Here is a 23,512-nt window from a genome sequence, read left to right on the forward strand (position 1 = left end):
TCCCCTCCCCCTTCCTCTCTCTCTCTCTCTCTCTCTCTCTCTCTCTCTCTCTCTCTCTCTCTCTTTCTCTCTCTCGCTCTCTCTCGCTCTCTCTCGCACTCTCTCGCTCTCCTTCAGACAGGGTTTCTCTATGTAGCCTGTAGCTGTTGTGGAACTTGTTCTGTAGACCAGGCTAGCCTGGAATCCACACAATCCACCTGCCTCTGCCTCCCAAGTTCTGGGATTAATGGCCGGCACCATTATGTCCCGTGTGAACTTCGTTTCAAAGTGATGCTTTTAGGCTATATGTTAAAAGTAGATTCAAAACCTGAGCATAGTGCATCCTATCTGCAAAATGAGCCTTCCACTGCCATGGCTTCCTGCATGTTGCGCCTGCAGTAGAAGGCAGGAGACCTAGGTTTTTAACATGAGTCTGTTCCCAATTACACCCATGACCCCTGAGCAAGTCACTGAACCTTTTATGGTGTGAGTTTCCTTATCTGGTAAATGACAGGATCAGACTGGATTATGTCCACAGTTCCTTTCTGAAAGGGGATAGGAGAAAGCTATAGGGCTGAAAGGCAGGAAGCGGAATAATTGAGGAATGGAATTCAGTGTGATTTAAAAATTACTTGAAGTTTCAGAAAATAGCTTGCTCAAGTTGGTAAGTGGCACCCCACTTTATAGTGCTTCTGTTTGCTGCTACGCTTGTTTTTCCTAAGTCGTCTGTCAATGATTACTTCAGAATCGAGGTGCTGAAGGTTGAGAGGACAGACTAGCTTTCTTTTTATGTGTGAATTTTCAACAGTGAATGAATGCTACTTTTATTTTGTGCAAATCAACTCAAGACTTTTCTTGAGATAATTTTTTAAAAGGAATTAATCCCCTGGGAAGAGATGCTCTGTGATATTAGAAAGTCATAAATGACCATCCTGTTTGCATTGCTTAGTGTCATACCTGACCAAGTGTGAATTTTTATCTTGTATATGTGTCCATAAAAATGTCTCACGACATCTAGGCTAGATGTCACATACTTGGATTCCTAGCAGTCAGAAGGCAAAGGCATAAGGCTAGTGAGTTTGAAGCTAGCTTGGGCTATATATAGTGAGACTCCTCAAAAAAAAAGTCTCATCTTAGAAACTAATATTGAAAACAAAAATCTGCCCAGTAGCTTTTAACAATATTTGTTCAGTTATTTATGTGTATGTGTGTCTGCGTGTGCATGCACAGAGGCCAAAGGAGGCTGTAGGAGCCCCTGAAGCTGCGATTACAAATGGCTGAGAGGCACCTGATGTGGCTGGGTGCTGAGGACCAAATTCAAGTCCCCTTGAAGAGCTATGAGTGCTCTTAGCCACCAAACCATTTTCAGGCCTCCAAAAGTGCTGCTTTTTTTTTTTTTTTGTAACAGTTACTGTTGGGAGACCTGGTTCAGGCCTCGAGCTTGCTACCACCGAACTACTTCTGTTTTTTGTTTTGTTTTGTTTTAAACATATATATTTAAGTTTTGTTCCATTATCTATAGCAGTACGGTAGACTCAGGCAGAAGATGAAAGTTTCTAAACTATTAGTTTCTACATGTACCTAGCCACTCACTGCTGCAGATCAAATTTCGTCTGCTCTTACGTTACTTTCCACTGACTTGTTTGTGTTTTGCTCAGTTCGCTTAACACATGTAATCCTGTGAGTCTTTGTCAGTCCTTTGGAAAACATTTCGACATGCCATAGAGTGATAAATACGTTTTTTGTAGTAATTTAAAAGGGAAACACTTTTTAATAAAGTGGATTTTGTTTTTGGTTTTTTTTTTTGTTTTAATATAAGAGACAGTCTTGTTCAGTACTACTTCCTGAAGCACTGGGATGGAACGGTAGCATTCCTTGTCAGCCTGTGGAGAAATTCTTTAGTGAATGAGAGTGGACTTTGCATATTTTAGCAAATTTAAGACACAAGGGCCCTCAAGGAGTAACTCAAACAAAAAGCAATCAGAGAAAGCACTCATTCCTTAAACAAGTGTGTTGTAAGAAAGAGCTATACTAATTAAAAGATGAACCAAAGGCATCTGTTGAGCCTCCTAAGGGTGTGTAGCAGTACCTTTAGTCAAATGCAAAAGCCAGGGGATGCTTCTCTGTGAGATTGACATTAACCTTTTCTACATAGCAGTTTCTAGCAGGCCAGGGCTATATCTCAATAAAATAAAATAAGGGGAAAAAAGTGAAAATCTTCACAAAGGAAACCAAGTTAAAAATTTCCATGTTGGGGGAAATAGGAGAGGGTAGGTACACAAAGCAACCGTTTCATTTCTGTAATGCAACAGCATCTTCTCAATGTGTACTTCCTAATGTTAGTACCTCCCTTCATAGGTAAATTAGAGACAAACAATTTGAATGGATATTTTAGTGATTTCATCTGTCACAGTGTTCTATTACTGATACAACTCTATAGACCTGGGTGTGGTGGCTCATGTCCATATACTCAGCACTTTGGAAGGTGAGGCAGGAGAACTGTCATGAGTTTAGGACCAGGACAGTCTATATATTGAGTTCCAGGGTGGTTTGGGCTACAGAAAGAGAGTCTACCTGAAATAAAAGCTAAAGGTGGGGCTGGAGAGATGGCTTAACAATTTAAGAGCACTCGATGCTTTTGCAGAGGACTGGAATTCAGTTCCCAGCACCTACATGACAGCTCATGACCATCTGTAAGTACAGTTCTAGGGATCCAATGGCTTCTTCTGGACTCCCTGGGCACCAGGTGTGCATGAGGTACACATAAACACATAAGATAAAACAAGTCAGGTTTTTTGTTTTTGTTTTTGATTTCTTTTTTTTTTTTTTTTTTTGAGACAGAGTTTCTCTGTGTAGCCCTGGCTGTCCTGGAACTCACTCTGTAGACCAGGCTGGCCTCGAACTCAGAAATCCGCCTGTCTCTGTCTCCCAAGTGCTGAGATTAAAGGTGTGCACCATCACTGCCTGACACAAGTCAGTTTTTTTTTAAACCTCCAAACAAAGAAACAAAATAAACAAGCCCCCAAATTTAGGGGTGAGAATTGGTGGAGAATAAAAGTGGAATCCATTTTAATGGCAAGGAGGGAATTCTTGACATTGAAAGTTGCACAAATATTTGGCATAAAGCTAAGGGCAAGGACCAAGAGAAAAGTCATTTGTCTTCTGGAGAGACAGAGTTGATTGGAAAAGCTGGGCATATTTTTGTTACATCATTCCATCTTGCTCATCTGTTTACTGACACAGACCCAGTTCTTGATGACAAAGACGAACAGTGTCAAATTGAAGAAGAAAGTAAACTGGTTAAAAAATACTGTTGAAATTGCTTTATTCCAATGGTCTGGGTTGCTGCAGAGAAAGCTTTCCCTAAACTTATGGAGAGCAGATGGAAAAAGGAAAACTGTTTATCCTTCAACAAGAGAATTGATGGCCCTGCTATATTTAGACTTTAACTTGGGACATCTGGGAAAATGCTCAAATCCGTTAATCATCTAGTTTGTAACTATCTACAAAGAAGCTCAAGGTCGAGATTAGCCCTTTAGCATAGGCTTATGAAGAACAAATAATATCAGGCTGATTTCATTTCCTTTCATGCAAAACAAAATGTGCGTTGAGGAGGGAAAGCAACATGTATTGTCTCCCTGATGTCAACAGCAGCCCTTGTTATTCAGTCGCTATGAAGGGCTCTCCTCAGCTGGGATGACTTGGATTATACGGCTATCAGGAGAATGTCAACTGTGCTCCCAAATGAGGCAGTGCAGTGGCTCAGCACTAAATTGGGGATGTTGGAAGCTCTGCTATTCCAGAGAGGTCACTGACTGCTGTGTAAGAGAGTCTGGGTTATGGCAATCCATAGCATGTAATGATTTGTTTTTATTTTTCATTTTTTGCTCTTTGAAAAGATCCACTGCTAGCTAACCATGCTAGAGATTTTCAATCATCTATTTTTTCTGCTTATAAATACTCAATTTACATATAGTTTGTAAGGGACACTTCCTCCATGGACATTTAGGTGCAGCTGTCCTAAATACCTTTATGCATGACTTTGGATGGGGATGTTAATAATACTGTGTTTATTAAACGTTTGAATCATCTTAAGTCAAGCAAGGTCACTAATATTTTGGAAAAGGATTACAAACGACCTTTTGAGCTGGAGCAGAAAGGGCTCTAGCAGCGGTTCCACATCCTTCCCCTTCGAGAGCCATGGATCTTCTATCTCCTTTACTTGCTTAGACTTCCTGCCAAGGTTTAATAGAGGGCAGAGTTCCTCTATTAAAAAAATTAAGAAAAACCCTACATCAGAGATGTGGTCTCTGGGAAGTGGGATGATGTTCAAGATGCTGAGATTAGGGGCTGCTAAACTCTCCTTTTCATCCATTTGAAAATAGTGGAGAAATAGACACAAAAACCAGCTAGAGTCCTTTTTGTTGTTTGTTTTTGAGACAAGGTTTGGCTTGCCTCCAACTCACTGTCCTCCTGCCTCAGCTTTCCCGAGAGCAGGGATTACAGGCATCAACTGTGACAGTCAGCTCAGAGTTCTAAGTAACACCTTTCTTCCCGATGAAAGCTTGACTAAGGATCCAATCTAGATGTGTGTTGATCTGTTTCAGAACAGGACTGTGCTGGCTTCAGCAGCACATATACTAAAATGGGAACGATACAGAGCCCCTGCACAAGGATTACATGCAAATTCGTGAAGCATTCCATAATTTTTTGGTAATGTATATATGTGCCTTTGTGCTCGGCTTTAATCGTTATTAACCATTGATTAGTAAATAAATAAGTTTTGATTGAGTGGATGAAAAAAAGAACAGGACTACCTCATAAGTACTATAGTTCAGAGGACAAAGCAGGCAATTCAAAGGGGCTTTAGCAACTGTCTGGGAAGGACAGTGCTGGCTGCTTGGTTCGAAATTTGGCAGTTAGGTTAGAAGATACAGGTGGTAGTAGTAAGAAACCTTCATTGTAGGTTTCCCACCTCTGAGGAGAGTCTCTAATATGTACTGGTATAACTGAGGAGTAAGTAGCTAGTGGCCAGTTAGGCAGAGAAGTGGGTCACCGATCTGCTAAAAGCCCTATGTTCTTCTGTTGATACGAAATGATATTTTCAGTTGGCTATGCAAATTTAAAGTACGCCTAAATTAACATACTTTATAAGGCAGTAGATGTTTTCCTTCTGTAGGTCGGTTTTACTTGAATGACTATTATAAAACATAAAATTATAGGGTAAGTAAATGTTTCTATAAAGATTGTTATGGGGTGTAGAATTATGGGATATGAAAATTAGAAGGGATGTTAAGATGTTAAGAGTTTTGTTTTTTGTTTGTTTGTTTGTTTTTGGACAGAGTCTCTGTGTATCCCTGGCTAGCCTGTAACTCTCTATGTAGCCCTGTCTGGCTACAAAGTCACATTGATCTGTTTGCCTCTTCCCTTCGAGCACCGGGGTTAAAGGCATGTGCTATCATGCCTGGCTTAGGGTTAGTTTTATAGCTCTTTCATTTCTCAGATGAGGAAATAGTTCCCCAGACATTTATTTTGGACTGTGCCAGGTTGGTTGGTGACAGCCAGGACTAGACCAGGGTCATATAATTTTGAATTTACTGCCCAAACCCTAAGAGTCCTGAACTTAGCCATCAGGGAAAATAGGCAGGCTAAGTAACATGGAATTCGAAAACTCTACTAACTTTGACCTTAGACATTAATCTAACAGCATGTGTTTGAGGTCACTCAGAGAGCATGTGCAAGAGTGGACAGTGAAGTGCTTTTAGTGAGAGGGACATGCCCTAAGATTAGGCTCCCTTCCTTCAAGATCCTGGCTCGGCCTTGATATACCTCAGTGTCTTTATCTAGAAAATGGATGTAACAATAGTAGCGCCCTCCTGTGAGCTTCTGATTCCGAGGCTGAGACGAGAATGATATATCTTAGATTCTGCATTGCCATAGGCGAGTTCTCTGTGAATGAGCACTGGTAAATACTGTCGGCCATTTTCACCATTCTCATTACTGAGACACCTTTCCAGTTTGACCTGCAAAGTTAACAAATGCTTCCTTTCGGACTTTGCTCATCCCGGGTGTTACTTCTTTGCCCTAAACCTCCCTTCTCTAGATCTCTTATCTTACCTTCCCCTTTTAAGCCTGTCCTCCATTCCGAGTCATAGCTTGTGCACTTCAAATGTTTTTTTCAGTTTACTCTGCCTTCATCCTGTCCCTATTCTGGTCCCGACTGCCCCAATCCTGGATTACTATATAGTTTCTTTTTCTGACTACTGTTTTCCTTCCTCTGGTCTGTTTTGGTTGTTTCTACCAGACTGATCTTTCAGAGGCATTGTTTTATCTTGTTTCCCCTGGCCCTGAAATCTCTAATGACTCCATTGTCTGCTCCCTCAAAGGCCAACCCTCATGCCTGACCTCCGTGTCCTTAGCAGATTCAGTGAGAAAGAAATAATACAATGTCTGTCATACGCAATTTCAAATATTCAAGTAGCAACGCTTTAAAAAACAGTCGTGTGAATGCACAGGCATTTAGTCCTAGCACTTAAGAGACTGAGGCAGAAGGAGCAGGAGTTTCCCTGGACTGTATATTATACTATGTCCGACTACTTTCTCTAATATGTTTTTTAAAGATTTATTTTATTCTTTAATTCCATATATGTGGGTATGTGCACGTGAGTGCATAAGCCCTCAGAGGCAGATGACTAGGATCCCCTGGAGCTGGAGTTAAAGGTAGTTGTGAGCCACCCTGCACTGGTGTTGAATCCAACTTGTATCCTCTACAAAGCCAGTATGTGATTCTAACCGCTCAGTCACTTCTCTAGCCCCTTATTAGTTTATTTTCACTGACTATGTCTCACAGAGTATCATTTAAGTATAATCAATATAAAACAAATAGCGAAATTTTATATGCTATTTGAGGGAGGAGTCTCAAACTCTTGTATGTAGAGCTAAGGAAGTAATTCTGTGGTAGAGTCCTTGCCTCCAGTGGGAAGAGCCCTAGGTTTTGTCCTCAGCACCACGGGGAAAAAAGTCTCTATGTATTCTGTCTTTGTATCACATCTTCATTTTGACTACCCACATTTCAAGTGTTCAATAGTCACATGTTGTTCTACTTGTTATTACTGTCACTTACACACACACACACACACACACACACACACAAAAGAACCAAATCTTCCTTCTTCTTTGATTGTTCAAACAAAATAGAATGGTTGGGTTATTCTAAGCCACTATGAAGTGTGAACATACTTTATAAGTGTAATTCTGCAGGAACATATGGAAGATATTATCTCATAGGAGAGTAGAATGTCTTGGAAGTAGAGTAATTTGAAAGAAATGCCTGGTTGGGGGGGGTACCGCGCTCGGTGGTATAATACTTGCCATGAGGCCAGAAGTCAGTCCCCAGTCCAGATAAAAGAAACTCTTCTGCATTAGTGGTTGGGACTGTAGCTCAATGGTAGAGTGTGTGCTTAGGATTCAACCTTAGGAGACTAGGGTTTGAATATCTGTCCTTCAAAAAAGGGAAAGCACATTAGCTGTCCTGAATTGAACTGAAAACTGCAACCTCACACAATGAATGGAAAATATTAACATGTCCTTTTGCCTACTTTCATCATAATGGTTTTTTAGGAAGAAATTAGTTACATTAATTAGGTTTCCTAATTTTATTTGGGGGGAGGGTGAGACAGGGTTTCTCTGTGTGGTCCTGGCTGTCCTGGAACTCACTCTGTAGACCAGGCTGACCTTGAACTCAGAGATCCACCTGCCTCTGCCTCCCAAGTGCTGAGATTAAAGACATACACCACCATTGCCTGGCTGGTTCTATAATGTTTTTTTTTTCTTAATTCTATCTCCCAGTCCTTTTTCCTTATGGAAAAGGAAATAGGGTCATTAATTTCTTTTTCTTGAAATAGGATCCAGGCTGCTATGAAGAAAACCATTGCTTTCAACGCTTGGTGGTACTCAAGTATAGAATGACATTAAAACTTTTTCATGTTGTCCAATTCAATATAAAGGTTAAGAATTTACCTAAAAGCAGATGTTAGATATTCAGACGTTGAAACCATTTGTAAAATGCTTTCAAGCTGTGCTATTGAGGGACATTTTAAGAAGTAAGTGTCCTGACAAATTGATGATTAAGCCTGATTAAAAACCAGGATGCACAGAGTCTTTTGAACACCAGTGAGTTAGCTCTCTCTGACCCAGTGCCTTAGTGCATGCTAGGCAAACACTACCAGTGTGCTGCACCTCCGTTTTCTAAGTGCTGGCTTACAGCTGTACACCACCATGCTCAGTTGTCCATTAAACATTATGAGTATTCATTGGTTTATTTATGTATTTGCTGTGTGCATGTGGTGGGTGCAAGCATGCCCCAGAGCACTGTGGAGGTCAGAGGACAACTTTTAGGAAGTGTCTTTCTCTTTTTACTACATGGATCTTAGGGATCGAAGTCAGGTCAATTTATTTATCCACTTGTGTGTATGTGCATCTGTGTGTATGCATGTAGTCATGTGTGCCATGGCACACATATTCAGGTCAGAGGACAAGTTACGGCAGTCAGTTCTCTCTCTATTGTGGATCCCAGGCTTGATGGCACACACTTTCACTCTCTGAGCCATCTTGCCCCCTCGTTTTGTGATAGAGGTGAGGCTGGCCTTCAGTTTCCTTTGGAGCCAGGCTGGGCTGTCTCTACCGTATGAGTGCTGGGTTTACAAAGAAGGTGCTACCACATTTTAAACAACTATTTAGATTGTTCTTTAAATTTTTAAACCCTTTTTGATTCTTTGTGAAGTTCACATCATGCACCTGAATCCCATCCCACTCATCTCCGTAGCCACCGGTTACCCTTTCAACTTCCCCCAAAGAAAACAAAATAAATGTTAAAATAAATACAATAAAAAAGAAAAGAAAAGAAAAAGAAAACATCTCGCCACGGAAGCTGCAGTGTGTCCTACTTTATACCCTTTTGCCAGAACGGCTTCACTTGCAAATGTTCATTGCAGTGAATGATTGGCCTGATTCAAGGCCTCCGGCTTCTGCTGTACTCTCAACATTAGATCTCACTGCTACTCCTCTCAGATAATCGTGTCACCACGTTTAACCATGTTGATGAGTTTTTAAAATGATTTCCAAATAGTACACTCATTTCTCTTTAGTCATACCCTGGCCTGGCCTGTGGCCCTTTGGGAGTTCAACACTTAATATGAATGTCAATGTAAGTTTATATCGTGAATCTAACATTGCTGAATGAAGGATCCCATCATTCATAAGTTTCCCAAGCCAGAAACCCAGACCTAATGCATGAACCCCTTCTCCCTCACTCATTCCGCTAAACAAAGTGCCAAATCCGTACAAGTCCACCTTCTGAAATACTTCACTAGTCTGCAATAGGCTCTCATCCTTGCCGCCCCAGTTCGGGCTTTCATCACTTTCCTCTTAGTTATTGCAACAGTCTCCAAACCAGTTTTCCTGCCTTGAGCTTCAGTCTGCCCTCCACCCCTCAATTTAGTCTCCAGCTCCTAGCAGAACCATCTTACTAAAATGCAGATCTGATCACACTGCTCCCCTAATTAAAAAGAACACCGAGTTCTTCCCAGGGCTGCAGATACGATCCAAACTTATGAGTGTGCTGTACAAAGCATTTAATAGTCAGAGCCCAAATTATCCCATTAGCCTTGACTTCTGCCTTATATCCAGAGCAATAATAATATTATTAGTGGTTCTCCAGTAAGACTCATCCTTTTAGGAACTGTTCTCTTTCTACTTCTTACATCAATGAGATGTGTCATCTTCAGGCTTGTTCTAATGTCCCTTCATCTCCACACAGGTCATTTGTTCTTTTGTGTCTTATTGTTTATTTGAGAGACCATGAAACTAGAATACTATTTGTTGTAGTTGTATTGATAATGACCATTATGACTTTAGCAAAACATGAAATATTAGATTACTGAACTCATATCTGTATTACTTGTTCTTTCTGCTTCCAGCTGCACTGCCCTGAGTGGTGTACCTTCAATGTTCAATCTGTTATCTTTGTTCTCTCTGTCCTCCAGGCTCAAGAGACTGATGCTTCAGTCTTCCACATTGCCACGCTGTGCTTTCTGCATTCACCTTTCTGGCATGCTCACTCCTCTGTGACTTCCTGAAAGCTCCCATCATCTTTGGATTTCTCTTCTTGTGTCTCATGTCGCTTGGGTTTTAGAGTCACTCCTGACCAGGCAGCATGATTTTCTCCTTCCTCCAATTCTACAAACTAGTCAATCACAGCAACGGTTGGCTGTTAACCTTGAGTTTTTTGATTCTTTGCTGCTATTTATAGCCTCTGGGGGTGCCCAGAAACTGTTACCTCATTGCAAAACCTTTTCTTTTTCTTCTTATTCTAGATTTGGGACCTTCTGAAGCTTTAATAGTGCCAATAGGATTGTCTCCAAATAAATAGGGTTCTGCTTCATCTGTCTGTCTGTCTGTCTGTCTGTCTATCTATCTATCTATCTATCTATCTATCTATCTATCATCTATCCATCCATCTATCATCTATTTATGTTAGCTATGTGTATATATGTGTGCTTGCTTGTCTGTATATGCACCACATGTGTTCAGGTGTCCCAGAGACCGGAAGAAGGTGTTGGTGTCTAAGAACTGGAGTTATGGGGCAGTTGTGAGCCACCCAATATATATACTGAGAGCTAAACCTGAGTCCTCTGCAAGATCAGCAGGTGCTTTTCTCCACTGTGCCATCTCCCCAGTCCCACTATGTGTATAATTCTTTATTGTCATTTAAAAGTGAAACTATTGCACAAGAAGACTCTTGAGTATCAAAATTCATGTAACTCATTCAGTAGCCTTTTTCTATATCCAGGACAGTGCATTTTCAAAATTATACACACACACACACACACAGACACACAGACACAGACACACACACACACACACACACACACACAGAGTTTACTCTCACATCACTCCACTAGTAAGCTGAGGGAGCCTGCGTGTGTGAGTAGGTTTGGTTGAGTCTGAGTATAGAATACCTTCTTGAAACAAAGCCCTCCTGCCTGCTGTATTAATGATTGTGTTGTTTGCTTGCCTTCTTTGTCTTTAATCATTTAAGCTGGCAAAACTTTTTAAAAGTAACTGCTTGCTTTGGTTCCACTTGAACAGTCAAGATATAGAGTGGAATTAGTTTAAAGAGGGATTAATTTGTCAGACTTTCGATACTGTGTTATTATTTAGTGTGTATTTGTCCTCTATATTATTCATTGTATAATTGAGAATTTCTTTGTCAATGTTTGCTTTTCAGGCTGGTTGGAAGGAAAATCATGCCACATTCATGAACGAATTGAAAAATCTCCAGGCTTCTGGACTGACTACTCTTGGTCAGGCTCTAAGATCCTCCTTTGATTTGTTAAATCTCAATAGACTAATATCTGGAATAGACAATTATGGACAGGTAACAACTTTTGAGTGAATATAGTTAATTTATTTTGATGACTTGGGGTAAGAGTGCAAAATTGGGCAAGATTTGTGGCACCTGTAGTATCAAGCAAAAAGAAGTACACGTGCCTTTTAGATGCACACTTCATAAAAACATTTAATAGACCCAACATCTTTGGTTCTTATATATCAATTCATCAATCAATGGTTTATGTTGTAAATGAAATTCCTATCATCTAATCATCAGAAATTTGGCAATATAATGAAAAAGGTACTGTAAAATGTTGGAAGACAGTTGGAGAGAAATCTTCTGTGTCCTTTCTTCTCTCTCCTTCCCCAAATCTAATTTTTTTATGCTCTAGAAAAAGGGAGAGGGCAGAGAAGCACTTGCTCCTGATACCATTGTCCTTTTCTATCCTGGACACTATGCTCAGTATTCCCAGTGACATTGTCCAAGCTACAAAGCATATGCTACAGAGTCCCCCAATCTGTGCCAGGATGTTAACTCAGGCGAACTAGTTCATGAGTATGGGTGAGGCTTTTAGTTCTTGTATACCAAGGAAAACTTGATCATGTTTGAGGGATCATTGGTCAGGCAGATGTAGAAGTGTAAGAGCAATTATCTTACTTTATACAGCTCTAATGGTTTTTTTTTACATATATTTTAGGGGAGAAATCCATTTTTTTTAGAGCCGTCTATTTTAATTACCATCACAGATGGAAACAAGTTAACAAGTACTGCTAGTGTTCAAGAAGAGGTGAGATATAATTTTTTGAATTTCATTTAAATAGCAGAGAACATACAGCTATTTTTGTGGGAGGCATGTATTTCTAGTTAAGAATAACGCATGCAGCAATCTATCTTGGTAATCCTTGAGACATGGCTTAGTTCTGCAGAATTCCATGAAAGCGAAGCGAACCCGTTAACTCGTTCTTTATTTTGATGTGGGTTGCTATATTGAACCTTTTCAAATTTTGCCTTGTCAGCTTCATCTTCCTTTGAATTCTCCTCTGCCTGGAAGTGAACTAACCAAAGAACCTTTTCGTTGGGATCAGAGGTTATTTGCCCTGGTGTTGCGTTTACCTGGAGTGGCTTCTACTGAACCAGAGCAGCTAGGGAGTGTTCCAAGTGATGAATCGGCCATCACACAGATGTGTGAGGTCACAGGAGGTACTAGTGTTGTGTCGTATCTCTGAAGGAAGAACTGTGGGTAGGAACGTAGAGTTCTTTCTTACTAAATGCCCTAGCTAGCCTTTGCTTGCTTGCCTCCGGAATCTGTAATCTCTGCTGTATAAGTTCAGACCACTTTCCTGCTACTGCAGTTATGATGATTCTAAATTGGATTGGGGGTTTCAAATGCTTATGTTGGGAACCAGTATTTGGTTTGATCAAATGGTGAGCTCTTTCTTTTTCTCCCTGGCATAGGTCGCTCCTACTGTGTGAGAACGCAAAGAATGTTAAATCAGTGTTTAGAATCACTAGTTCAAAAAGTACAGAGTGGTGTAGTTATTAATTTTGAAAAAACAGGACCGGATCCACTTCCTGTTGGAGAAGGTATAGTAATCGTTTTCTTTTAAAGCAACAGCTTTTTAAAACCATAAATACTGTGTGTGAGAATTATCTGAGATTGAAAAGACATCAATCATGCGGTAGAATCTTCAGTACCGTATGCATTTCAGTCATCGAGAGCATCCATCCAAACAACTAATGTATGACCACTGCCCATGCACGTGTCAGGTGGCTAAATTCTAGTAACCTTCATTTCATGTCAAACATTTCCCTGAGAAAATTTCTGCTTTCTCTGACCCTAGTTTCTGGATGACACTCATTCATTCCTTCTCTCTGCTCCCAAAATATTTGGATATCCACTACAGTGTAGCACTTGAGTAAGTGGATCTCATTTGGAGCTTGTGATGACCAACTATGCTAAACTATCGTTATGAAAATCTGTGTTGCTAACCACCCCATAGGAAAAGAGAGTGAATGTTTATTCAGGAAGTTACAGTATTCTGTAAGGTCACTTCTTGGTGTTTTCTTGACCATTCTTTAACTGCAGTAAGTTTTGACATCTACAAATACAGAAGCCATAGCTAATTTTGCATAAGGAGCTTAAACCATATTGAATCTCCAGATGGCCTGTCAAGTGGATGTTTCTGAATGGGTTTCAAAGGGATCAGGGGGACTGAGTTACACCTTAGTAACACAGTGCAAGATTTCCTTAAAGCTCTGTTTCTGGTTTAGCTTCTCCTTTCTCTCAGCATGCCTGTGTGCATAGACACAGGGGTGGGGGGTGGGGTGGGGAGGGAAAGGGGAATGGGGACAGGGACAGGGAGAGAGACTGAGATTTCACCATGGTGTTTTGTTTGAGCTGACTCCCTTTGGTGAGGCCAAAGGGACCCACTATACATGGCAGAAAGTGATACATTTTTTGTCAAAAGCAATGGATCTTGTGTTTCTTTACTTATTTTACTCTTTGGCTCTTGTATCCCTTTGAGAAATTATCACAAAATAGAGATTCCTTTGCCTGCAGAAAAGGACTTAAGTCACACACATAGTTTTATGCCTAATTTCTGAAATTTCTTGGATTTCTAAGTTAAGAATATCTGCCAAAGAAGACTGGGGCTTCATAGCATAATTTAAATAAACAATATATGAAAGGTATGTTAGCAACTGACTGCCCAGCCCATAATTTTGTGTTTGCTACCTTATCATGAATTGGAAAGTTCCAGATGGAAATACTAGTTGGATTTGCTGTCATATAAATAGCTCAGATATTCTTTCCAGCTCCATTTTTTTCTCTTTATCCAGAGTTCTTTTAATCTTGAAGAATCTGATAAAAGTGACTAATATTTAGCTCAGAAAGGCAGGCATCCCAATAGTGTGAGCCCAACTTCAGAGGGAGCCTGTGAGTTACTGAAAAGTCTCCTGGCCTGAAGTAATGACTTGTTGAAAATAATACCAAAATAAGTAAATCAAGAAAAATGACACTAAAATATCCTTCCTACTTATAATTTAGACTACAAATCATGGCATAAAGGGGTTTTTGTTTTTGTTTGGGACAGGCAAAAGAAGTAAGCTTAATTTAAATAATTAAAATGCACTAGTGATATATTGCTATGCATTATATACAGTGGCCAGATTACAAAGAATTTTAATGGTGTATGGAAAAAAATGGGGTAAATTCTTCCACAACAATCTTGAGACATTTGCTTTACATTCCCTGTCCCTATATATACACAGATTATGTCACAGAGATGTCCTCTCTCTTCAAGTGAATTTGGAGTGTGTATGTTTTGCTTTTGAGGTCATTGGCTGTAAAGCAAAAATGTAAATGGAATTTATAATCTATTTTGCCAGATCCCCAAAACGTAAAGACTATCCAGGGAACAAATGATTTCATCTGCCTAATTTGGTAACTGAACTCTTAAATGACCATTGGGTAATGATGTGTTTAATTTATTTGTCCAAGTCACACAAACTATAAAACTAATTTTGTGCTAGTTTTCCACACAACTTCATATTCTCATAGTAGATTAAGAATGTGGGAGGTGTTGAGTTAAAGGGCAAATTAGATTAAAATTGTCTCAAGAGGGAAAGCAGAAATCCTTGGGCAGTCACTGTTCTTCCATCCTTCATTTTACATAAACCATATTTTTGGTTTTAATTTTTCCTTTGCCTGAAACTGAAAATTGTGCAGAAAAAGATAAATAACTGTAAAAAGCAGCCATGACTTCTCCCACGTTTTTCTCTTGTAGACACACTGATGGATTCGTGCAGGCCAAGCAACCTATTTGCTGCTCAGCCGTGGCATAGTTGTCATAAACTCATCTATGTACGACCCAATTCTAAAACTGGCGTTCCTGTTGGACATTGGCCAATTCCAGAATCATTTTGGCCAGAACAGAATTTACCTTCACTAGTAAGTGTTATAAATTAAAAGGGCAAACACTGGACTGGGTTTTTAATTCTATGACAGTGAAGCTTTTAAAAATAACTTTTAAGGCTTTTAAGCTGTGCCTGAGGCAAGCAGACACCCTCTCTTTTGGTTGGCGTCTCTTATTTGAAAGGCTAGTTCTGTGCCTTAAAGCAGGGGAGGAGAATGAAGCATCTTTATGTTTTCATACCGTTTTGTCTTTTGTACTGTTGCCTTTGCCATGTGGATATTAAAGCACTGCTTTTAATTTTTTTATTTTTACATTTATTTAGCGTGTCTGAGTGTGTAACCAAAGCTTGCTTGCATGTATGTATGTATGTATGTATGTATGTATGTATGTATGTATGTATGTTTTTTCTTTCAAGATAGGGTTTCTGTGTGTAGCCCTGGCTATCCTGGAACTCTCTTTGTAGAACAGGTTGGCCTTGAAATCACAGATATCCTCCTGCTTCTGCCTCCTGATACCCAGTGATAAAATAGCTTCCCTGTTGGTCTGGTGTGGTGGCCCAAACATTCAGGCCTTTGAAGTCTCACCAAAAGTGCCCTCAGCTTTATCTATTCAAAGCAAACCTGTGGGTATGAGCAATGCTGTAAAATCCCTTTGAGGCCCCAGAAGTTGTGCCCAGATCATTCTCACTGTCTCTTGCCCTTCCATACCTTTGCTCTTTTCCTTTTCCTTCTTAGTGGCTTGAGCTCTGCCATTACTTCATTAGAGAAAGACCAAGATTTTCCTTGCACAGTGGTATCTCAATTTTCTACCCTAGATACAGAAGACTGGAGCTCAGGGAATGCTTAAAGGTCACAAAATGGATTTGAAAGTGCGAGTCCATCCTATGGATGTAAGGGTTACTTTAACCTAAGTAACACAGTTCATGTTTCACTGAAATTCTAGCTCTGGATTACCTTATTTTCCCTCGTCCTAATGCTAAGTAGAGGTTAGAGGTGAAGAACTTGAGTCAACCCCCACCCCCATGGAAGCCACTGGGGATTCTTAAAGCTCTAAAATCTCTTGACTACTAATCTGTATCTTAGTGATGGTTTGACAAAAATATAACAGGGCTTTCAGAATGGTTAAAATTGTGGGCTTGCTTGATATCCAATCATATTTCCTCTCTCTTTCTTTTTAGCCTCCACGAACATCACATCCTGTTGTGAGGTTTTCCTGTGTCGATTGTGAGCCAATGGTTATAGATAAACTTCCCTTTGACAAATATGAACTTGAACCGTCTCCCTTAACTCAGTACATCTTGGAAAGAAAATCTCCTCATACTTGCTGGCAGGTACTTATCTAATCATTCTGGGATCTAGGAATTCTCTATAAAAGTTTCAACATTGGGGAGGGTAGGTCTAGACAGATAGCTCAATGATTAAGAATGCATTCTGACCAGACTTGGTGGCATACACCTTTAATCCCAACACTTGGGAGGCAGAGGCAGGCTGATCTCTGAGTTCTGAGGCCAGCCTGGTCTACAGAGCAAGTTCCAGGAAAGCCAGGGCCACACAGGAAAACAAACATAAGATGCATGCTATGGCTGGAAAGGTGGCTCAGTGGTTAAGAGCACTGGCTGCTCATCCAGAGGTCCTGAGTTCAATTCCCAGCAACCACATGGTAGCTCACCACTGTCTGTAATGAGATCTGATGCTCTCTTCTGTCATACAGGCATATATACAAATAGAACATTGATATACATAAATGAACCTTAAAAACTGCATTCTAATCTTACAAAGACCCTAAGTTCAGTTCTGTTCTTCACATCATGTAACTCCCAGCCTCCATGCACATACTCCTCCACACACATACACATAATTTAAAACAAAAATAGGGCCTAAAGAGATGCTCTTGCAGAGGATACAGATTCAGTTTTAGTATTGATGCGTCATGGGGCAGTTCACAGCTGTCTATAACTCCAGTTCCAGGGATCAGATGTCCTCTACTGGCCTTTGTGGGTATCGGGGATGTATGTGGTATACATACATACATACATACATACATACATACATACATGCATACAGGCAAAACACTCATAAAATAAAAGTAAATAAATTTTTAAAAAACTATAAAAAACTTTTAAATAGAATAAATTAAAAATCTTTTAAAAATTATTTTAAAATATTTCAAATTTGCTGATAATGATAGTGTCTTTTAAAAATGCTATAAAATAAACAACATAGCCAAGAAAATAATTTTAGGAAGGTAGGAAGCATTAATGTACTGTACATTGCCATTTATGGAAGTAGAGTCTGATGAAGTCATGTATTCGAGGATTTGTGGTTAGGTAGACAAGTTCATATCTGTTCCCCAGGTTAAGACTCATTAAACTACAGGGTGTGACTCGATTCAGGTATGAGCAAGACTCTCAGCTCTTATTTTGAACTTGACAAATAAGAAGCCCTGGATATTTTGGGCCAAGAACCAGAAACTCTGAAATAACCTTCTGTATGAGTATAATGAGATTAAAATATGGTTTTGTTAATACAAGCTCCAGTGATGTGTGGACTGGGAATTTTCTTACATGAGGCAAGTGCAGAGATACCATTCACTGGTTTTTCTAAGTACTGAACTGCAGTAAGAAAGACTTGCCCATTGCTTAGCAGAGTTGCCTATGGAATTTGACTTGTTAAATTCTAGGCTTGAGAGTCACAGCCTTTTTATTTGGATACAGCAAAAAGTCTTACATTATAAGTATGTGTATTCCATTACTGAACTATAAGACCACATAGCAGGCAGGCAGGAAGTTTTGGGTTCTAATGACACAGGGAAGTTTCATACTCCCATCTGTTTTGTTCTAAAATGTGAAATCACTGATGCATGGTACATATACACTACTTGAATTCTTTCAAGATGCTAAGGCTAGTTCAAAAGAAGAGGAACAGGCTTAAATCAGATGGAAAGAGTTAAGAAACAAAATTTCAACTCCGGAACTGAACAGAAGTCAAACAAGAAAGATTACATATTGTATATTTGTACTTTTCTATATCCAGACAGCTAAAATTACCTTCTTCTGTCAGAAGTCAGAATAATGTTTCCTCCTCCAGGCTAAGAAACCAGAAAGGCACATGATTGGGTTTCTTGTAATGTAAACAACACCTAGGTCAAGAAACAGAACAGGATCAGCAACTCCCTCCTCTCCTTTTCTGGAATATTCACCAAGCCATATACTTGTTTACCCTTAAAGTTCTAGAAACATGGACAATAGAAGTCTAACTTAATGATAGGGGGTTTGAATTTCTACCACAAAATCAAATAAACTTATGCATCTCACCTTTTTTCTTAAATAAATTTTCTTTCCACTCCTTCACAGCATCTCAAATGCCATCATCCTTGTCCTGACCTCTTAGTAACTTGATCTGATTGATTTGTGTGACTGAAAAAAAGAGTAAACCAAGACCCAGGAAACTCCTCAAAACCAAAGTAGAGAAGGTGTTTGAATCGAGCTGGGGAGAAGGCTCAGTCAATAAAGAATTTGCTCCACATCCATGAGGACTTCAGTTCAATCCCATTACCCAGTTTTTTTTTAAAAAGCCTATCGACTACATATACCTTTAATTATAGCATGGAGAGGTAGAGACAGGAGAGAGCTCACTGGCCAGCCAGGGTAGCCGAAGTGTTGAGCTCCAGGTTCAGTGAGAGACAATGTTTCAAAAGTAATGTGGAGAGTGTTCGAAGACAACACTCAACATTAATCTCTAAGCATATACACATGTATATGCATGTGCACTTGTATATACATATGCACCTGCATGCACATGCACACATGCATGTGTGCACACATGTGCACACACATACATAATTTCTCTTGATGTATCCTTCTCATTATAGTTACCTGTTTAAAGTTTGAATTGCAATAAAAATCTAGAAGAATCATTTTTAGCACTGTTTGTGTTTTATGGAGTCATCAATTACATATGAGAAATTTCTTTTCTTTTTTTATGGGAGGGTTGTTTGTTTTGTTGTTTATCAAGACAGGGTCTCTCTGTATAGCTCTGGCTGTCTTGGACTCACTCTATAGACTACTTTGGTCTGAAGCTCACAGAGACCCATCTGCCTCTGCCTCCTGAGTGTTGTGATTAAAGTCAGGCACCATCACACCTTATATTTCCATAATAACTAAATTTAGAATTTCCTGAACTCAGGTGATATTGCTATTATGAAGAACTAGTGTGGTAAATGGCTGTTGTTAAGGGAACCCTACCAAAGAAAGGTCTTTGGGAAGGAATAGAACCAGGTCTCTAAAAGTTAACGCTGGTGTCCTCATTTGGACCAAAGAATTTAAACAAGGAACACGGATAAAGCATGGTGGCTGGAGGACTCTCGCACAGTATATCAAGTGTATGGAAGCTGACGATAGAATACATACCAGTTCAGAATCATAGAAATGGCCTTTCTTTTTGGAATACTATCTCAGCAGCATCATATTAACCAAGCAAATTTCCAGGTCTTACAGATATGTCCTGGGATCTCTGAGTGGTTACTGTATCATCTAGTTTCACTTGTAATATAATTATGGAGTATCTACACTTTGAATATTCATATTTAAGCACGTTATTTTTACATAGCTGTATGCAAAATTACCTAGTCTATTTTTTGAAGTGCTGTGCCACAGATGTTACTGTGGGGTGTTGCTGTGCGTTTGGCTTTATGTAAAAATGCTTATTGCCATAACTGTACATTGCTTCATGTTCTTCTTAGGTGTTTGTAACCAGCAGTTCAAAATACAATGAACTTGGATATCCATTTGGTTATTTAAAAGCTAGTACGACTTTAACTTGTGTAAACCTCTTTGTGATGCCTTACAACTACCCAGTTTTACTTCCTCTTTTAGGTGAGTAAAATATGTGCTTCTTAATCATCTTTAAAATGTGGCAGAAGTCCTAGGTAGATAAAAGATTAATAGGCATTTCAAATTCCATTGGAGAATAACCAATACCAGAATAAGTAACTGTGTCAAAACAGATTTGGAAAGATAGAGCTTCTTCTTTGCAATTTTTTTTTGTTTGTACATCAAATAGAAGACATAGATACCTGATGTTTGCTGTTCTTCAAAGTGCAAGCTCTACTAATCACCCTCCCTTCACCATGTTTGGCTTAGCTGTAGATGAGTTTGACTACCCTAGAGAACTAGTGTGTGTGTGTGTGTGTGTGTGTGTGTGTGTGTGTTTACATGCCTATGTGTGTACATATTGTGAAGGCCATAGGTCGATGTCAGATAACTTTAGGAATTACTTGAATAGCTGTATCTGTTTTATAGTAATACCATACATACTATATGACATCTTTCTACTTGTAAAGTTTTGAGGATTTGTGTGTGTGTGTGTGTGTGTGTGTGTGTGAGAGAGAGAGAGAGAGAGAGAGAGAGAGAGAGAGAGAGAGAGAGAAAGTTTCAAAATGTTTTGCTTAAAAGATGAAGCATTTACAAAATTTGATCATGGTACTACTATTAATATACAATGTGTTTAAAAGGCAGTACTTTGTTGCTATGTAAGAAATTTAAAAGTAGGTCATCATAAATTAATCAGCATGGTTGGTCTGTATATTTTAGCTACTTTATTTTTTAGTCCAGTCTCTGAACATGTCTTCTTTGTAATAGTTGCTACTAGTGGAAAATATTTGATCTACGATAGAGGATACTAAGATTACAAATAAAGGGGTTGGGGGCTCGCTGCTCTTTCCCAAGATGCAGGTTCCCGGGCTTAACTACCTAGAACTCCAGTTCCAAGGATATGGCACCCTCTACTGGCCTCCGCGAGTACTGCATGAACATCATGCACAGACATGTTGGCAAAACAGTCGTGCACATAAATACAAACAAATAAATCTTTCTCAGATTACTAATAAAATATGTTTCTATTTTGTGTAATCTCCCCCCTATCTTAAATATATCTTTATGATCTCAGTTTCCACAAATATAAAGAAAATGGTGTAATTTCTATTTAGACAGTAAACAATGTTAGAGAAGTATACTTACTTTTGGTCCATTTTATTGCACTAGGATTAACATAAAAAAAGCTATACATAATGAAACACCACTACAATTTATGTTCTAAACATCCCCTATTCATGTCTTTCAAAGGTTTCCTTTTTTATAATTATTTTTGTAACAAAAGCATTTACTGTAGGATCTGCTCCCTGAATAAAATTTCTGTATACGAAACACTGTTGCTAGAGGCTGGAGTTTGGATACTCTTATGGAAGAACAGGAGGAAGGATTGCAGGCCCTGAAGGGGATAGGAACTCCACAGGAAGACCAACAGAGTCAACTAACCTGGACCTTTGGGGCTCTTAGGGACTAAGCCATAAGCCAAAGAGCATACGCAGGCTGGAGCTAGTTCCGCTGCTGCTTATATGTAGCAGATGTGCAGCTTGGTCTTCATGTGTGTTCTGAACAATTGGAGCTGGGGCTGTCCCAAAACCTGTTGCTTGTATGTGGGATATGGTCTTCTAGCTGAGCTGCCTCATCTGTCCTCAGTGAGAGAGGAAGTGCCCAGTCTGGCAGAGTCTTGAAGTACTAGGATAGGGGTAGACGGAGTCGGGGGCACCTACTCAGAGGAGAAATGGGTGAAGGATTGTGGGAGGGAACGACTGGGAGGTAGGCAGTGAGCAGGATGTAAAGTGAATACGTAAAAAAAATTAAATTAATAAAGAAGACACTGATGCTAAGTATAGGCACTGTGCTGGAGGATGTTACACTGTAGGAAAGGAAGGAGGCATACAAGGACAAATAAGGACACTCAGCCCTGTCTCCAGCTCCATCCTTACTGTCTCTAACAGCCAAATGATTTATTCTATTTGTCAGGGTTTTTTTTTTAATGTTGGGGATGAAATACAAATTCTTGAGCAGACTAAGCAAGTCTCCCCACTGAGCCTCCGTTGCAGCTCTTGTAGACGTCCACATAATTGCCAAATGTCTTCAAGAAACAGCACAGTAGAGCAGGGTTTCACTGCTTCCTGTTAAGCTGGGAATGGTCTGTAAAGGGCCTGAGAGCTTCAGTCAGGGATGCTTCTGATCTCTTCTTCTTTCTTCTACCCTATAGGAGAAGAACAAAAGACTTGCTTTTATGGCTTTGTAAATTTATTGAAATTTGTTTCAGCAAGAGTAAATAATTTATTAGGGAAATAAAGAAAAAAGTATACAGTTACTTTTCTTAAGCAAAGTGCCTCTTAAAGAATAGACCTATTTGTAGAGAATATATGTGGTTTTTTTCTCTTAAGTAAAATGTTTACCTTATGAAGATTAAAGGAACAGTAGAGGATGGTTGGTACTATGCTGCCTTTATAGTCTGTGTGGCAGGTGGATAGATGTTGATGGCTGGGGAGACCAGTTGGAATTATTCCGTTAGAAATCTCTTTCTCACAATGGAAGGAAATAAAGAGGGTATTTGGAAGCTTTCATGCAGTATGTATAATGTGTATATTTAGATTCCTAAAATAATTGTATTTAACTATTAAAAGATAAGGAATGTCTGCATATTTAACATAAATACCTTGAGTTCTGTGGATACACATGGTGCTCAAGGGCCTTGTTGAACCAGATGTGATGGTGCATGCCTGTAGTCCCAGCAATCCAGTGGCTGAGGCAGAAGGATGATGAATGAACCGAGCCTGGCTAGGTATATTTAAACCTTATCTAGGCTACATAGTAAGACTTTATCTCAAAAAAAAAACATCAAAACAAGACTGGGGCTGGACAATGGTGGCCCACGCCATTAATCCCAGCACTTGGGAGGCAGAGACAGGCATATTTCTGAGTTCGAGGCCTGCCTGGTCTACAGAGTGTGTTCCAGGACAGCCAGGGCTATACAGACAAACTCTGTCTCGAAAATCAAAACAAAACAACCAAACCAAAACAAGACTGGGAGCGTGCACATGCCATGGCATCTGTTAGCATTCTGTCTAAACTCCACCCCCACAGTTACCTGGCTACAGCCAGGTATGTTCCTCCCCACAGTTACCTGACAGCAGCCAGGTAGGCCTGCCCACTATAAAAGGGGCTGCTTGCCCCCTCTTCTCTCTTTCTCTTGTTCTCTTGCTTTTGATACCTCTGTCCCCTCTTCCCTCCCCCCTTCCCCTTCTCTCCACCTGTTCATGGCCAGCCTCTACTCCTCTCCTCTCCTCTCCTCTCCTCTCCTCTCCTCTCCTCTCCTCTCCTCTCCTCTCCCCTCCCCTCCCCTCCCCTCCC

General features: G+C 39.8%; 1 protein-coding gene and 1 pseudogene across 2 annotated transcripts in view; both read left to right on the plus strand.

Annotated features, from left to right (window-relative positions):
- Window positions 1-23,512, plus strand: part of LOC114628938 (integrator complex subunit 6-like) — a 52,842-nt gene that overhangs the window by 13,450 nt on the left and 15,880 nt on the right. For both annotated transcript variants that reach the window (XM_028776922.1, XM_028776923.1), the window contains exons 3-9: window positions 11,267-11,416; window positions 12,069-12,158; window positions 12,388-12,571; window positions 12,827-12,955; window positions 15,157-15,320; window positions 16,463-16,615; window positions 20,026-20,158. In XM_028776922.1, the coding sequence (XP_028632755.1) occupies window positions 11,267-11,416; window positions 12,069-12,158; window positions 12,388-12,571; window positions 12,827-12,955; window positions 15,157-15,320; window positions 16,463-16,615; window positions 20,026-20,158 (1,003 nt within the window). The remainder of the gene's footprint in view (window positions 1-11,266; window positions 11,417-12,068; window positions 12,159-12,387; window positions 12,572-12,826; window positions 12,956-15,156; window positions 15,321-16,462; window positions 16,616-20,025; window positions 20,159-23,512) is intronic.
- LOC114628961 lies at window positions 4,596-4,689 on the plus strand (annotated as a pseudogene).

This window comes from Grammomys surdaster, unplaced genomic scaffold, assembly GCF_004785775.1.
Source record: "Grammomys surdaster isolate TR1022 unplaced genomic scaffold, NIH_TR_1.0 274, whole genome shotgun sequence".
Taxonomy (NCBI): Eukaryota; Metazoa; Chordata; class Mammalia; order Rodentia; family Muridae; genus Grammomys; species Grammomys surdaster.